The sequence below is a fragment of the Plectropomus leopardus genome, chromosome 2 (assembly GCF_026936395.1).
Source record: "Plectropomus leopardus strain MGB_pleo_1.0 chromosome 2, ASM2693639v1, whole genome shotgun sequence".
Lineage (NCBI taxonomy): Eukaryota > Metazoa > Chordata > Actinopteri > Perciformes > Serranidae > Plectropomus > Plectropomus leopardus.
The window spans coordinates 38368991-38386115 of NC_142177.1; the positions used below are offsets into that span (position 1 = coordinate 38368991).

Sequence of the window (17125 nt, forward strand, 5' to 3'; positions counted from 1 at the left end):
AACAGGCACAACAAATCAATTACAGAAGCATGGTGAGCTATAATCAAACTCTGAACTCTCAGCTATGCTGTTCACCAGCTGTTTTTCTTCCTCTTGGGGTGGTCAAATTAAGTTTACTGACTGCCCACATTTAATAGGATTGCCACAGAAAACCCATTTGCCCAGTGCAGGCAAAGAAAATAAACAAGGATAATAAAAAGAAGAGACTGAACAACAATAGATAGAGCCAGGAGGAGGGGGCTAAAGATCAAGCTGCAAATATGGAACCACTTAGGCCCTGAGAACCCTATAAAGGGTTAAAGATGGCTACGGGATAAGTGGAGCTCGTTTATCGCAAATTTGACAGTGGTAGTTAAATGGTGAGTTTTCCCTCCAAGCTGCCAGTCTGGGGAAGCAGCCGAGACTCTGCGCTCTCCTCACCTCCGGTCTCTCTCCTGTGCTCCTCTTTTGTTGTTTATGGCCGCCTGCCTCCTCATCTCAGCCCTAAATCTTCTGCGTGAAACAGGACAAAGAAGAAGAGGATTTTCTCTCCTGTCTCTCTTCTCTTCCCTCACCTTTACAATCATCTTTCTCATCGCTGCTTTGGGCCTGCAAGATTATCTTCTCCACTTCATCTCCATCTGCCCCGTCATCTTTTAAACCCCCTCTGTCTTTGCCCTTTTCCCTTCTCATCTTTTTGCTGTCCTTCGCTGTGGAACTAAATCTTGAACCTGCCACCCCGGGAGTCCCTGCAGATGTCCGCAGCCTGGCGCTGAAGCGGGCGCTTGCCAGCAGCCCAGATGCATTTGCGACTCTTTGCCATTGTGATGTCCTTGCTATGTGAGGTGATCAAAATGGGGTCTGGCGTCATGCAGAAGCAAAGTGGTGAGTACACCGGGGAAAACAACCTTGAACGGGATTCGGGGGATGTGCCTTTAAAATGACATTTTCTGTGTTGTAAACTGTCCACCGATTCTTAATGGTAACTGAGCTGATGTTTAACATGATGGAACTGGATTCTGTACGTTAGAAATAAAATGTAAACATGCAGAAATCCTGCGACTAAAATGCTATAATTCCTTGACAATGTGAGAAATTTACAAATGACTTAAATCAGTGGTTCCCAACTGGTGGGTAGTGGTTCAGAAGTGGGTTGGGGATCCATTCTGAATGGACCCTAAGTAAATGTGTCAAGTTTTTTAAAAATTCACTTTATTTGGAAGTAAAGACCTACACTGTAAACTCACAAGCTGATTTTACTTAAAAATATGTATGAAACCGATTGACTTAGTGTTATATGATTGTAACTATTAGTTTTATAGCAACATCATATCTTATTGTTAAGTTTACTTAAATTTTAGCCGTTTTCACTTAACTTTAAAAAGGACGAGTGAATTTAACTTGCTCTTTATAAGTGACAGCAACTTAGGTTTTTATGGAAACCAAGTTAGTCAGACTTCACTGAACAGTTTCATGTATTTATGTCATGATGAAAAGGATTTTGCATGTGGAGGAGTTGCAGGCATGTGCATAATATGCAAGTTTGATGGACTGTTGTATTAATTTTTGAAGTTGGCTGAAGCTTGATTGAGTATTGATATTTATGATAAAATGTAATGTTGAAATCTTAAAAGATAAAGACATAGTCTAAATATTTCTAGTATTCCTATTTAAAACCGTTGTTTAGTTAAATCAGACTAACTTGGTTTGATTAAGTTGCTATCACTTAGTTTATTTTTTCATTTCTTATTTTTCAGTTGACTTCACAAAATGAAGTAAATACAAAAAATAAAATAAAATCAAGTAAACACAGATGTAAAGTGAACATAACAAAAGAATAGTTACGGTTACTTACGTCTTTACAGGGGTTCTTTTTTCGGGAGTTTTTCCTTGGGTGATGTGAGGGTCTAAGGGCAGAGGGATGTCGTACACTGTAAAGCCCTCTGAGGCAAACCATGTTTTGTGATAATGGGCTCTAAATAAAATTGACTTGACTTGACTTCTTTTTAAGGCGATTGGTTTCTTGGACTTTTTTAAGTAAGATCAACTTGTCAGATTTTACAGTGTTTGTTAACCTCATTTGTAACACCAACCATTTTTTGTTGTTGTTTTTCTGTACAGCAACAATTTTATTGCCCTCTTCTTGGTAGTACTTGGCCCAATAACATGCTGCACCTTTGCTGCGTCACTGCTCTTGAAGCAATTCTATGCACTTTTTTGGTTGCAGTGTTGTGCTTCATTATTGCATTATGTTTTATTTCATTGTGTTCTAAGCCCATGTGTTGTTTACATTTTGTGAAATTAAAGTGAATAGATCATAGATCTTAGGTGTGGACCTAGAATTAATGAATCAGGAGAAATGTGGAACCCGCGGCTGGATTAGTTGGGAACCACTGACTTTAGTAACTATAATTTTAACTTTGAAGAGACACTAAACCATTTTAAAAAGCTGTTAATTACATAATTAATTTTACAGCAAAATTACAAATTGTATTATTATCGACTGTATAATCATCAAGTGGATACAGCAGGTGTTTGAAAAAAGCTGAAGGTAATTATTTGACTGTTAATTTCACTTAAAATGTGATGATAAAAGAGCAAAAACAGGTTTCTCAGCACAGGATGTTTTTCACTATTATAAATCTACAATTACAAAAACAAACATCAATGTTAATTTATTTTTATCTAATTCAGGATAAATGACAATAAATTAAGAGGTTTGGTGTATTGCTCAATGGCCCTTCAACAAGACAGCTTTAGACAACAGTCACCACAGCTATAGATATTCAACACGCAATACTTGTCATATCAAAATAACTTTTCCATCCAGTGCGCCAAATCCAGAAATCAAACGCTTTTGTATCGCTCTACAAGACAAGCTGAATCTAGATCATCCATTAATCTTAATATCATTTTGCCTCCCACTTATTTCTTTCTCGCAGTTATCACGGGCTGAATTGTCGCTCCTTGTTAAGCTCTGCACCAGCAGACGCTCCACAGTGTTAGAAGTTCACCGCAGAACCAGATTTGTGAACTAATGAGTCCTTATGAAATCCCCCTGCTCATTGAAAACAGCCCCGACCACCACAGCCACACAGGTATGTGGTGAGCCTCACGCTCGCCGGTGTCCGGCATTTCCTCAGGAATTTGGGACTAATAGAGGGGGATCCGGTCTCAATTACACCGTCATTTTGGCTTCCGACGTTTCCACGCTGCCCCAGTAAGCCGGCCAGAGGTGAGGCGTTAGATAATGATCAGAGGGGCTGCGTGGAGCCAGCAGGTACCACTGACTCTCATTCAAGATAACAGCTTGTGACAGCAAGATTATACTGCTACAAATAAAAAAGGTTTTACAAAGTCAGACTGCAATTACCAGAATACAAACTTTTTATATTAGGGGTGGCGGGGGTATCGACACAGCATAGTATTGTGATAATTTGCATGGTAATATTGTATCAATACAGGGATGCCAAGAGTTGTTCTTTTATGATGCAAATCAGTGACACTGAATCTACGGCCCCTGGACCCGAGAAATGTCCTAAAATCCGAGAAAAGTCATCGGAGAAACATCCTATAATCGCAGAAAAGTCCTGAAATCCTAGAATTGCCCTAAAATCCTAGAAATGTCCTCAAATTCGAGAAAAATACCTTAATTGATAAAACAAATGTTGACAAAGTTTTCCTTGGGGACATAATTTGCAATTTAACACACACACACACACACACACTGTATGTCATTGAAATACTCACTATAATGCAAAATGTTAAAAATCTCAGTTATATCATTATAAGTTATATCATGATATTTATCATATTGTGGGGCCTCTGGTGATTCTCACTCCGACTACATAATTATTTTATAACCCTTCATAAAAAGAGCCAACATTCGTTTAAAAGTTAGAATTACAGCAGAACAAAATGACTGCTGGTTCAAAAGTACATAACTTTATGGAAATCCTAGAATAAAATGTTTAATGTGCAATATGTCATTGTACAAAAACTACTGAGCCAAGTCTGCATGCAATGTAGAACTGGACAAATGTAATAAATCTATAAAACATACACCTTTTGCATGATAAGGTCATATTAAAACATGATAAAAATGCAGCTTAAAATTATACAAAATGACTATTGTGCCTTCATGAAGGCATTTGATGCTAATAAATCAAAACAGCTTTAACTTAGATACCAATTTTAGGTTTAAAGGGTCAAATGCTGGTTGTGGGAATGACAGGTTGAACCGCTGTCAGAATTCATCACTTCACACTGGAGGGATTTATGTTGTGATTTTATCCTTCCCTCCCCCACGCACTCCTTTTTCCTCTCCTTCATTTACCTTCCACTCCTGCCCCCCCCACAACTCTCCCACCATTTCACCCTCCGTCACATCTGGACTTGGTTCCTTTACCTGTTAAAACAATCGACTGACAAAATAAAATGTTTCAGAGGGAAAATTGAACTGTAGGAGTCAAGAGGTTGAAGCCATTATTTTGTCTATTAGCACCATCGGTGTTTCTGTAAGGATATTGTAGGTAATTATGAGCACCTGTGACTGTTTTTTATTGGAGAATTTGAAGGGAGAGAGACTGATCAACATTTGAGATAAAATGCTTCCCTGGTTCTGTTTCCAGATTCCAGCGCTCTCAGTCTGCTGCGGTCTGATCCAAAGTTTACCTCACAGATGTAAACATAAATCACTCTGTAACCAAGATTTCCTCTCATTATTCAACATAATAATCAATACGCCATGTTGGAATGTAACAAGTACATTTACTCAAGCACTGTACTGAAGTACAAATCTGAGGTACTTGTATTTCACCTGAGTATTTTCTTTTTATGCCGTTTTCACTCCACTGCATCTCAGAGGGAAATGTACTTTTTACAGAACTGCATTTATCTGAAAGTTTTTGTTACTAGTTACTTTACAAATAAAGAGTTTGGGGGGTGGGCAAAAGCATAAAAACTTTATAAAATAATTGCTGTTAATCTACCGAACAGTTTACACGAGTACAGTTAAAATGATTAGTTGATTAATCAATGAGTTGATGGACAGAAAATTATTTGGAAACTATTATGTTAAAAATTTAAGTTTTTTAAATAATTTCGGGACTTCTGCTTTAATGTATTATTATTATTATTGTTGTAAATAATAATAATAACAATAATAATAATAATAATAATAATAACTTGTTGTGCATTTAATTCTTTTATATTTTACATTTTAATATATAAAGGAATATACTTAATAATTTACTTAATTTTACTTAAGTAACATTTTTAAAGCAGGACTTTTACTTTTTACAGTAATTTTACAGTGTAGTATTAGTACTTATACTTAAAAAAAGGACCTGAATACTTCCTCCACCAGTGTAAATTAAGTTTTGGACGTTTGCACATCATGCACATCATTAGTTAATCACTCAGTGTTTTTCCAATCTGCATTTTTTTACCCACAAACAACCAAAGGACCTGTTGTCTAACTGAGGAATCAAGTCAATGTGTGTGAAGTGTGTTTGTGTATGTTTGTGCAACCGCTCTGATGGACTGATGTCAAAACATCAGTAACTACTTTCATTTTCAACCAGGCCCTGTCCTGTTTGCTCCTCTCTTTGCAAATTTACTGTGTAATACAATTCAAGGCTGTAGCCACGGAGTCAACATTCAGGGGGACCAAATCTGCCAGGGGGTCTGTGAAACCTTTTTTTTGGAATTTACTGGGCTAGTCATTTCCTTAATTACAGTTTCAATGTGAAATGACGCACTGATGTTACCATTTCTTTCTCATGCGTGTCCTGGCAGGAGTAAATTTTGTTACGGTGTTATAATAAGGAGTGGTGCAGGAAGGAGTCCTAAAACCCCACAAATGAGTTCTCAGCACATCTGGAAGTCAATGGGTTTTTAGGGGTCCGAGCAGCAACGCTCACTACTGGAGCCCCCGTTTGTTATTTTATATTGCTTCTTCTTTATTTCTCTGCACTTAAAGTGTTTGTGTAGCAAAAACCCACAAGACAAAAACTTACCAAAATTGGTGAGCTGGTTGCAAATCCCACCCACTGGTCAGGTACAAAAACTGACATTCAATGACCTCAAGGTTACGCTGTAACCAAAAAATTTAGGTTTCAGCAATTATTTAAAAAACAGCTTGGTTTAGAGTCAAAATTCAGATATGCACCACAAATAATTATAAAGAACAGGGCCATGTTCATAGCTGAGCTCTACTGGCAATGGGAAAAAGTCTTTTCCCAATTTTAGCGCATTTACCCGTGTGTAAAAAACCTGCGTGCACATGCTAATCTTGGTGGAAAAGGGAAATTATACTGGAATAAGCTTAGAGCCTGATGTGTCCCATAAGGACGCTAAAGGGTGCTTTCAGCATTAATATCAAACACAAAGAGGCGCAACAAAAGAGCGATTTGACGACATACACAGAGGAGAAAGACGTGTCAGTGGACAGGTCACTGTGTAGAGAGGACATAAGCAGACAGAGAGAAGAGAGAGGAGAAGGGGGTCCCTATGAGGAAATGAACCAAGGGTACAGCATCTTGTAGTTATACTATATATAAGATCAAATATGGACTGTATGATGTCTGAGACAAAACCTCAGAACAGCCAAGCTGTAATTCAGTAGAGGCACAAGAATGAAAGCAGCTTACTGCACTTGTCACCTTGGAGGAAACCATTATTTTAACAGCACGGTGTGAATATAAAGATGTAACATAAGCTCCTCTAACCTCTATCATATGGTGAAAAATGTTTTAAAAACACCACATCTTTAACCCAACTGCTATCAATTGTGTGGACATCCACATGTCATTAGGAACTGTACATCTTGTGTTATTTTAACACATCACCCCACCTGGCAGGTTTTTCTTTGCATGCATTGTGGGTATTTTGGCAGCGTCTACAGAAGTGACGGCTGCTGTGTGTTACTGGGAAATCACACCCTAAAACATAATTCTTGCTTTTTCTACTAGTGAGGTGATTGAGGATTAACCCACCTAAACTCGCCTATATATTTGTGATCTTTTTGTTAACAACATGGAGTTTAGCCAAATTGACTGGCTGATATATAAAAGTATGATGTAGTGTCATGCTGCTCTACTGTTCAAAATAAGTAAATCTGATAGTGTTAGAAAATGCTAATTGTTTGTTATGCATAATATATGAATTTTAAGTCTGTGCATGTGAAGAATATATTTTTAAATCAGATGTTCTAACTCACATCTTGTCAAATACCAGAGTTTTGGGTCAGCTGTCCTCTGTGTCTAAAAACAGATGCACAATGGTGCCTTGTAGCAAAGGACTGACCAACACATTCTCATGCCAAGTCGTCACATATTGCCGCTTTGCAGTGAACTTCTACATCTACATATTACGTTTTAGGTATCCTTCTGCTATTTACATTCCAGGCGACCTTGATGTCAACACAAGCACATGGTGGGATAACAATGCATGTGGTTATGTTTAGACAACACAGGCACATGGCAACAAATGCTGGGACGTCGACCAAAACACATGCTGGTGCGAATGGTTAGGATTAGGCAAAAGAGGCGCATGGGAAGATAATGTTTGGGTTTTGCTGAATCCATCCACCGCCCCCCACTCTACAGGCACCCTCGTGCTCTTTGTATTATAATGTTACCGGCAGTGTTTAAACCTGCGTTATTCAGTAGTGTATCTAGCGGACGCAACACGTTCAGTCCAGCCGCATTCTCACCTGTCATCTATCAGCCACATGGCATTCTACCAAAGCAGGCGCCATCAGGCCATCAGGCCATCAGGCCATCAGGCCATCTGCTGGCATATAACACCACACACGGTTCTGTCTCACTGCATCCTTAGCTGACGCAGTCCAGATGCGTGAGGATCTTACACTGAAAGCACTGCAGATGCAGCTGTGTTTGACAATTTTAGAAAGAGAAAGGGCTGGTCAAACAGACACAGGAGTTTCATCTAGGAGACAGCTGTTCATGTCTTGTGTAACGTAGTTCACATTAAATCTAAAAATTAAGTAGCACTTCATTGGTTTTAGTTTATTTTAAAGAGCTTGTATATATGTAGGAGCGGACACTATACATTTCCTGTGAAAACGGACATGTATTTTGAAAAGACACTCTGAATGTAATGAGTGGAAAATGACACACCGTCCCTGAGTGTCCCAAATTGATGCTAAATGGGTACTGAGAGCTTCGTAGTTGATGACCAAGCATCTGTATTTTGAAGAGTTGGGAGTGAGAATGTGTTGCTTTTCTTAGTTAGGAGTTCGATCTTGAGAAAAATTCAAGAGTACGCATTTAAAATTTTACACACCATCATTTTAATCTATGAAATGAATATCTTTAAAATCGTATGATCATAACAAGGCCCATTTAAAAAGCCAAGTTTATTATTGGCATGTGCGAGATTTGTATTTTAAAAAAGGTCTGCATGTAACTTCTCTAAAGCTCAAGATATAGATTTTCTATTATAAGAGTAAAACATAAAATGCTTCGTAGAAGCTGAAATATGATTTGAATAGTTGTTTTGATTGGTTTGCAACATTTCTCCTTAAGAATACTGACATTTCCTTGTCTTAGGAAAAAGAAATCTTGCAACATACATTTGGCTTTCTTTTCCGGTTGTCTTGCCTTTGCATCAAACTACTTTAGTATGTATCATCAGACTTTATTGCCTCAACTTAAAACCATCTTTCTTACCTTCAGCGCATTACATGAATTCAGTTTTAGGGTGGAATGCCCCTTTTAAACACTAGCATGTTTCCCTGAAACCCCAGCGGAGCTTGTTACACCTGGTGCTTGTTAAAAACCCAGTGCAATCCCATGCCAGGTCAAAGGTTGCCGTTTTACGCTACCTAAACCTGCCGCGCCTCTAAAAGTCCCTTAAGCCTGCAGATCGATAGCATATGTGAAGAGAACTGTTTTTCAGACGATGAGTCGAGACCTCAAAGTGAGGTCCCAAAGCTGTGAAATGGGTCCCTGGGTTATTCTGGGGAGTCTCTCTCTGCACTGGACAGTTTCTTCACTCAGTCTTCATCTTCTCATCTCTATTTTCGACTATTAATAAATCTGCTGAACTCTGCTAAACTGAGATTACTTGAAAACATCTCCTTTACATGTGCAAGGTCAAAGATCATTGTTAAGTGCTACCTAAACCACCACAAAACAATGACAGAAGTGATATATTAGAAACTGGGCTAGGAGGCCAAGGAAGTCTGACTAAATGGGCCACTGAGTAAACGTGAAACAATAATGTCTCCTGGACTCTCTCCTTGGTTTTTTTGTTTCTATTTGCACTGCATTATCCCCGAGATATCACCTGTCATCCCAGCAGTGCAGTAGACTAATATTATGTTGACCTTTCCATGTTTTTGCTGTCAATAACATTTCTGAGGAGTTTCTGAAGGTGTGTCCGAAAACACGGCTCCGCTCCTTCATAGTTTACATTTCTAAATCGAATATTTCATACCTGGCCAACAGTGCCTGTCCAGGTTCAAAGGCTCGTCCAAATGTAGCGAGAGGTGCAGCTTTTGCAGAGAGACAGAGAAAGGGACAGGTTTCTGTTGATCTGCTGAATACTCTTGAGTCCACTCTTGAGGTAGCGGCAGTTTTGACGGGCAATATGAAAAATGTGTAAGTATAGCTTGTAGTTCCAGCAACAGGCCTAAGAACCAGCGAAACGCCGCCAAATTACATAAAATATGTCATTTAGTTTTACCAGGGAGGAAGAAGGTATATCTAGGCACGAATTAGATTAAGAAAAGTTTACCACAGTTCATCTACACATGTTATCTACATTGTTTTTGATATAAAGCTGGTTGAAAATCAGAGTAGTATCCCTGTAAAGCAGATTCCTGTCAGAACGAGCACTGACAGGTGAATTGCAGCTTAACCTCCCCTGTGACTTACACATGACTGGCAAAATGACACTTAAAGTGGTTTACAGTTGTGGTGGTCCAGTAAGTGGTTGTTATGTTTGTCACTTAACTCTGTCTCTGGTGTGAAAAGTGAGTTAAGTGAGTAGTGACATCTTTAAGGCCAAGTTTAGACAAGAACAGCCAGACAAAAAAGGAAAAAAGTCTTTCCTTAGAAAAAAATCATTGAGAAAACAATCCTCGTGTACACGGAACTGAAAAAAACAATACAAATGTTGTAGTGTGCACGCCAGGCCAGTAGTTGGTGGTGTAACTCAGCAAAGACGACACCACGCACCTGCGTATAAAGGTGCTCTTCTACAGGGCCGTGAGAATAAACAAACAAGACGACGATGGTGAACGGACACACGAGAACCAACAGCGTTAATAAACTCAGTGCGGTCAGCAGCGCAAACAGCTCAGTAGTCTGCCTTTGTTGTTATTGTTGTCCCCCTACTCGTGCATGACTATCTGTCTGAAGCATAATACGCATGCGTGAAGTGTGGCTGTGCCGTCACCGTTCTCACAGGATGCGCGCATTGCCAGATTACTCAGCGGTAGAAGGGGTGGCGTTTTCATAAGATTACACTCTGGAACCCGGTTTCAAAAGTTAAACCTTTACGCAAGAAGGGTTGCCGTGTAAGCAGCCCCAAAATTACATGAAAGTTACCCACTTTGGGTCACATTCATGGTCTGACCTTATGTCGTGTATTCAGCTGATGCTGATGATAGCAGCATCTTCAGGACTCAAACTGCTGATGGACAAACTGTCTGTCTGGGATTTTATCCTTCGATTACCTGTTCCTCGTTAGACTCCTTAACACCTGAATACTCTGCCCTCAGTGGGAAAACCTGCAACGTTTACCTGAAATTAAGTCCTGCCTTTTTAGCCTGCTACTGATCACTCTAAAGTTAATTCAATAAGATAGATAGATAGATAGATAGATAGATAGATAGATAGATAGATAGATAGATAGATAGATAGATAGATAGATAGATAGATAGATAGATAGATAGATAGATAGATAGACAGATAGATAGATAGATAGATAGATAGATAGATAGACTCTGAGTACTACTATTATTTTTTTTCTCTTATGTCCAAACCAAAACAACAATGAATCCTTTTTCTGTTGATGGCACTGTTCATAAAACTGATCATCGACTAGGCTACAAATATAAAACAGCCTGCCTCTGTGTTGCCTCACTAGATTTAAACAAAAAAGACACAAAACTCAAAGGAAATTTTTTAAAAAATCCAGATAATATATAGAAAAAAGGTATGGCCACCATGGCGGCTGCAAAAAGTACTGTTAAGCGACAAAAGGATATTAAAATATGACAAATGCAGCAACACACACAGTCACCGGTGATTAAGACAGATACACCACCGGGGCGCGCACACGCGCACAACGTTGCTAGGCAACATATTGTTTGTGATGTTCTCATTATCAGTCATAGCACACGTCTCAACTTTTTAACTTTCTGAGCAAAATTAAGCTATTTGTCAAAAACATTTGGCGAACACTGTTTACTAAAGTGTCAGGATATCAAAAAACTATAAAAACACGTAAAAAATATCACAAAAAACCCAAAACACACTGGAGAGGAGCTTTAATGAGTTTGTTGTACTCACCGTTGTGGACGACAGGCTGTTCTGCGAGTCTTGAGCACCGTGATGTCCTCCACAGATTCGTTCACTCCCGCAGCATGAAATAACCAGTCGGCGTCCCAGTCCATGCAGCGTCTTTGTCCCTCGCTCCTCTTCATAAACAGCATGAAGTCTTCACACACCTCCCTGAAGGAAAAAGTTCCTCAGTTAACTCATATGCCACCTGGAGCATCCACCGTTAACATTTCAGCATCAAACGATTAGCATGTTAGCCACACCCAGCATGCACCTGTGTACAGGTGCGTTTGATTTGCGTCAGTAGGCTCGCTGGCCAGGTGGTGCAATAAAAACTGCAACTATGAAGTCTTCCACAGATCCAACATTTTTTAAACTATGTTGAGGTATAATAGACGGTATAACCATAACCATACTCCATAATGAGGAAATCTCCTTGAATTGGTCACGTTCAAATATAAAAATGGACTGAAGTGGAATGTAAACAAATAGCCTGGAAGAGACTGAAGGAACTATTGCAATAAAGTATTAAAGTATTATAGCACTCTATATAATTGCACTTTTCATGTGAGAAAAGGATAAATTACAGATTTTTAACCATTTTAAACCTGAACAAACCGACCTGATTTCTGTCAAAAACATAGAATGAACACAATGAGCAAGCAAAGAAGAAATGACCCAAAAATTGACAAGAAAATGGTAAAAACTACAAGAAAATCATCCCAAAAATTGATAGCTCACCTGGCAGAGCGGGCAGCCCATGTACAGAGGCTCGACTCCGACCTGTGGCCCTTTACTGCATGTCATCCCCTCTCTCTCTCTCTCCCTCTTTGATGCATGAGCTGTCCTATCTCTAATAAAGGCAAAAAGCCAAAAAAAAAAAAAAACAATTACCTGTAGATAAGGTTTGATTTTTTTTTTAAAGAACACCAAAATATGTTGTAAAAGTGCTTAAAAATACAGTAATTCTGTAACATGATTTTAAATACATAATCATGATAATTATAAACACAGTTTTCCCCTAGCTTTTTTTCTTTTTCCTCAACTTTTTTAAAGTAATTTTCTAAATCTACTGATTACTTACAGGTTGCGGAACGTTTCTTACCACAGTGCTAGTTGCCTTTCTAGTTTGCCTTTGCTCAGGGTTCAAAGGGTTAAATACTTGTGAAAGGCATCTGAAAGCAGCACAAGAAAAGTGATGTCACTCCAGGTTTCAAAGGATTAAATACTCTGAAAAAAAGCACACTGAAACTGTTACAGTCACAAGAGTAAATGTATTGCACTCCTGCCAAAAAAAGTGCATTTGAGGAGAGGGGCAGTGAAAATGTTGAGTTTGATAAAACAAGACTGTGGAGTTCTCAGTGAATAATGTTTTGTGGCTGCATTGCATTCTGGTCTATGGAGGCCTCTGATGGTTCTATTTCTGCCTCGTCTGTGATGGATTTCTCTCTGTGCGATCAATCGTCTGCAAAATGGCAGCTCTTGAAAGAAGCCGTAGTCTTTGTTGAAAGTTTATGTCAGTTCAACAGAACTCACACGCTCGTTTTTTCATGTGATGAATGACATTTACACCACCGGAGCTGCCGAGGAGACGCGTCTGTGCCAGAGAGCTGCTAAACTGAAGGCACAGCGGTGCTCGGCAAACCTGCTGCTGTTACAGGGTCTGAGCGTATCTAATCTTCAGGATTCTTGATGAATTCTTTAACCCTTTGAAACCTCGATCGACATCACATCTCCTGTGCTGCATTCAGGCGCCTTTCAAGTATTTCAACCTTTGAACTCCTTAATTGTTTTTATTTCTTTCAAAACTTTGCGCAACCTGTCAAGAAATGTCTGGCATATTGCAAGAAATCAGTAGATTAAGAAAATTATTCTTAAAAATATAGAGGGAAAAATTTTCCGAAAACTGTATTTATAAATTTCACGGGCCTTTTCTGCTTAAGTTTTTCATTGCCAAGAGATTGCCAAAGATAAATGTTACCATTTGATGCACCGTATCAGATTATATCTTAGAGCTAAGTCGCATCTACATGAGCAATATAGCAAGTCTTTAACTACGGCAAGAAACAAAAAAATTTGGCCATGTGACATAGAAACTTTACTCACAAGGTTTAAAGAAGGCTTTTCCACTCCACAGAGTCTGTAACGTTATATGAACTTTGACCTCCAATGACCTCTATCTGTGACTTGATTAGTGTATTAATTTATTAAGTATTAAAACATTTTCAGTTGCTCTTGTACGCACACACACACACACCTAGAGACACACTCTACAAAGATGCTGGCAGGCGGCCACAGGTATTTTGTGAGGATCAGACTCTGCGATTGTTCAGACTCACGCACACTCACCGCCTGCCCTTCACCTCCTCAGCCCATCTTTCCATCCCTCTTTACTTCATTCCTTTACCTCGTCTTTCCATCCCACCTTGCCCGTCTTTCCGTATCCCCCCTTATCCCTGTCGGATTGGAAGCATTCCTGCTCTGTCCGTTGAGTGGTGTGTGTATCTGGGAGCAGACATCGCCGCTCGCTGTTATAATATAATCAGACTTACTTTGGCTTAGACGTAAGCCCAACTGTCATGCTACCAAGGCATGTGAAATCTATCGTCAGTGAGCTGCACAAATCAGGACTGCACTCATTTTATCTGCCAGAGGACAAAGGTGTACTTTTTGATTTCCATCAGTATATTTGATGGGTTTTAATATTACAAATTTATGAAGAAACATAAATATAAGCTGACACGCCAGCTACAGGACCAAGAGACCTGCAAAACACAGCAGCATACTGTGCATACTACTCCTCATATAGAGCCTGCGGGCCAAATCTGGTCCCCGATGGGGTGTCCGGTGCCCCCCCTCAACCATTTTCTAATTCATAATAAAATTAAAATGATTCATACTGGGAAATGTTTTTGTACTTTTAGTATAAATCAGATGCCAAAGTGCATAAAACAGCATCAAAATACAGCTTGTTTACTACCTAAAAGTCACAGTGGAGGATCCCCGCACCCACTGACAGAGGTCCTAGCTAAGCCCTTAATGTCCTAAAATTTTAGTAATGCCCTAATATCCTATAAAAATTCTAAAATTTGATAAATGTTCTGATATCCGAGAGATGTCCTCAATTCCTAGAAAAGTCCTAAAATCTAAGAAATGTCCTAAAATTCTACAAATATCCAAACATCATTGAAATGTCCTTGGATCCTAAAAACATCCGAAAGTCCAAGAAATATTCAAAATCCGAGAAATGTCCCAAATTACTAAAAAAAAAATCCCCAAAACCTTGGAATATATTAAAATCCTAGAAACATGTATGAGGCTGCTGCAAGTGGCCCCTAGCCTCTTGTCATTTTGCAAAAGTGGCCCCCAAGCAAAGCGAGTTGAGTATCCCTGCTCTAGACTGTGCATCCTATTTGTAGCTACAGTCATAGGTGTGGAATTTATCCCCCTAAATCAAGAACATTTGTCCCCCCTAATTAAAACATTAAAAGTAGCAGAGGACTTTTTAATTTGAGAAATCTAAAGACATTGACACCGTAAAATGATTCATAAAAGGCACAAATTGGTGCATAAACATTTATATATTCACCAGAATGCAGGAAGTCAAGTGTTTGATGCTCGCATTTTTCTGGTGGAGGAGGAGGAGGATGAGGAGGAAGGAGGAGACCCCCCTCCTAGGCCCTTCTCCATATTTAAGAATAACAGAGTAAAAAGAAAAAGAAAAAGTTTTTTGAGAAAAACACTAGTTTTATTTTCATCAGATCCTTAATTTGTAAAAACAAATCTGCGTCCTAAAATTTATCAGTCTGCATTTAAAAACAAGATGTGGTTCTGTATTAAAATCACTCATTTTAATTCATTATCATTTCAGTGACCTGATTTTTATAACGGAGGAAATTGTATTTTGGTTGACAGTCCTCAGTTAATTACATGTTTCAGTACCTTTGATCTGAAAATAAACAACAGATTCAATAACAAGAAATATAAAATTTAAACGTAAAAATTGTGTGTATGCCCATCATTTTGGTAGAATAAAAAGAAACAAAATCTAAATAATAAATAATTTGAGCGTCCCTATGTAATATATTTAAGGTAAAGTTGTTTACAGCAAGCATTTTCTCTTTATATTCTAAATCATGTTTATCTTATTTTAGAAAGTACATTTATCACATAGACAACAGCAGTTAGAGGCTATAAATAAGCTTCAAAATAACAAAAATGAAGATATGCATCAAATAGATGAATTAAAATAATTCCCTGCACTTGCATTTTGTTTCTCAGAAACAATTTTAATTTGCATTTTAGAAAAAGTGAGGCAACCTGCTCTTACGCTGCCAGATGATTCTGAATAGATATTATAAAGTAATTATTGTTTAATCAGTTAAAACGCTTTGTTTGGGGTTACTATATACAAGGAGTATAAAAATAAAATTTGTTTATCAAGTTTGGATTTGATTTTACTTGTTTGAATAGCCAGAGACAGACTCGCTGCACAGTTTCTTGTCTTTAAAGTGAAAAGACGAGTATAGTGCGGCCTGTGTGTGTCTTCCCGCCTGCGGTATCTACAGATCTTTATTTCAAGGAGCTCAGTGGGGGATTTTTTTATGGACTACAGAAATTCTCTTGGCATCATGGGGATTTGTGGTGTCTCCTCCCCCCCCACTCTCTGTTATCTTTCTTACCCTCCTCGACTTTTTATCTTCAGCTGCACTTTCCTCTGTCCTGATCCTCCCTCTGCCATCTCCCGCAGCTCAAAGAGAGACATCAGACGACTGTCGGAGTTGTCTGGAGTGTTCCCGCGACAACGGCTGTGTGCGTTGCCCTGAGCGACTCTTCCTGTTCCTGCAGAGGGAGGGGATGTCTCACCATGGAACTTGTCTCCACGCCTGCCCCGCTGGACACTACGGACAGAGAGGGAAGGACATCAACCGCTGCATGAGTATGTTGTTGTTTCACCTGCAGACATCAAGGCCTCGCTGATGTTAAGTCTAACTCACATTAGTGCACATGACTCACCCGTCTGGAGGCCCTTAATAGTGAAGGAACTGATTATTTTTTGTCAGATGAAAAGAATTTACAAGTTCACTAAGAACAGACAGCACCCATGTACACAGTTTATACAACTGGAAAAGCTTCGTTATTGATTGATGCACCTCTCTTAATTCAATCCAGAAAAATACTTTGCCAATAAAAAAGTACTTAAGTTCTGACCTAAGTTCTGACCCGAATTCAAAGTTGTCTAACTCACTAAGAAATTTATTTGACTCAAAACATGCCAGGAAGTTCTCAGAAAGAGCTCATGAGAAGTTTGTTTATCCCAAACGGCAAACTTACTCTAAGCCATAAACGACATTTATAGTTAAAATCAGTGGCTTAAGGTAATTATGATAAGCTCCAGCTAGGGCTGGGCAATAAAACGATAACGATACCAGTCGATATAAATTATAACTTTCTTGATTAAAATATGAAACGTAGTGCATAGAATGTCAATAGAACACATTCCAGCCATGTTCTGACAGACAACGCGAACAGCCAATGATAACAAGAATTGAGATGCAGCGAACCAAATGAAGTGAACAACTCTGACTCTAGAGCAGCTGAGTGTTTGA

General features: G+C 38.9%; 1 protein-coding gene across 1 annotated transcript in view; it reads left to right on the top strand.

The window, feature by feature from the left end:
• The first annotated feature begins 315 nt into the window (after positions 1-315).
• Positions 316-17125, top strand: part of rspo4 (R-spondin 4) — a 48229-nt gene continuing 31419 nt past the window's right edge. Inside the window, 2 exon segments of the mRNA XM_042498450.2 lie at positions 316-864; positions 16267-16455. Of these exon segments, the coding sequence (XP_042354384.2) occupies positions 780-864; positions 16267-16455 (274 nt within the window). The 5' untranslated portion in view covers positions 316-779.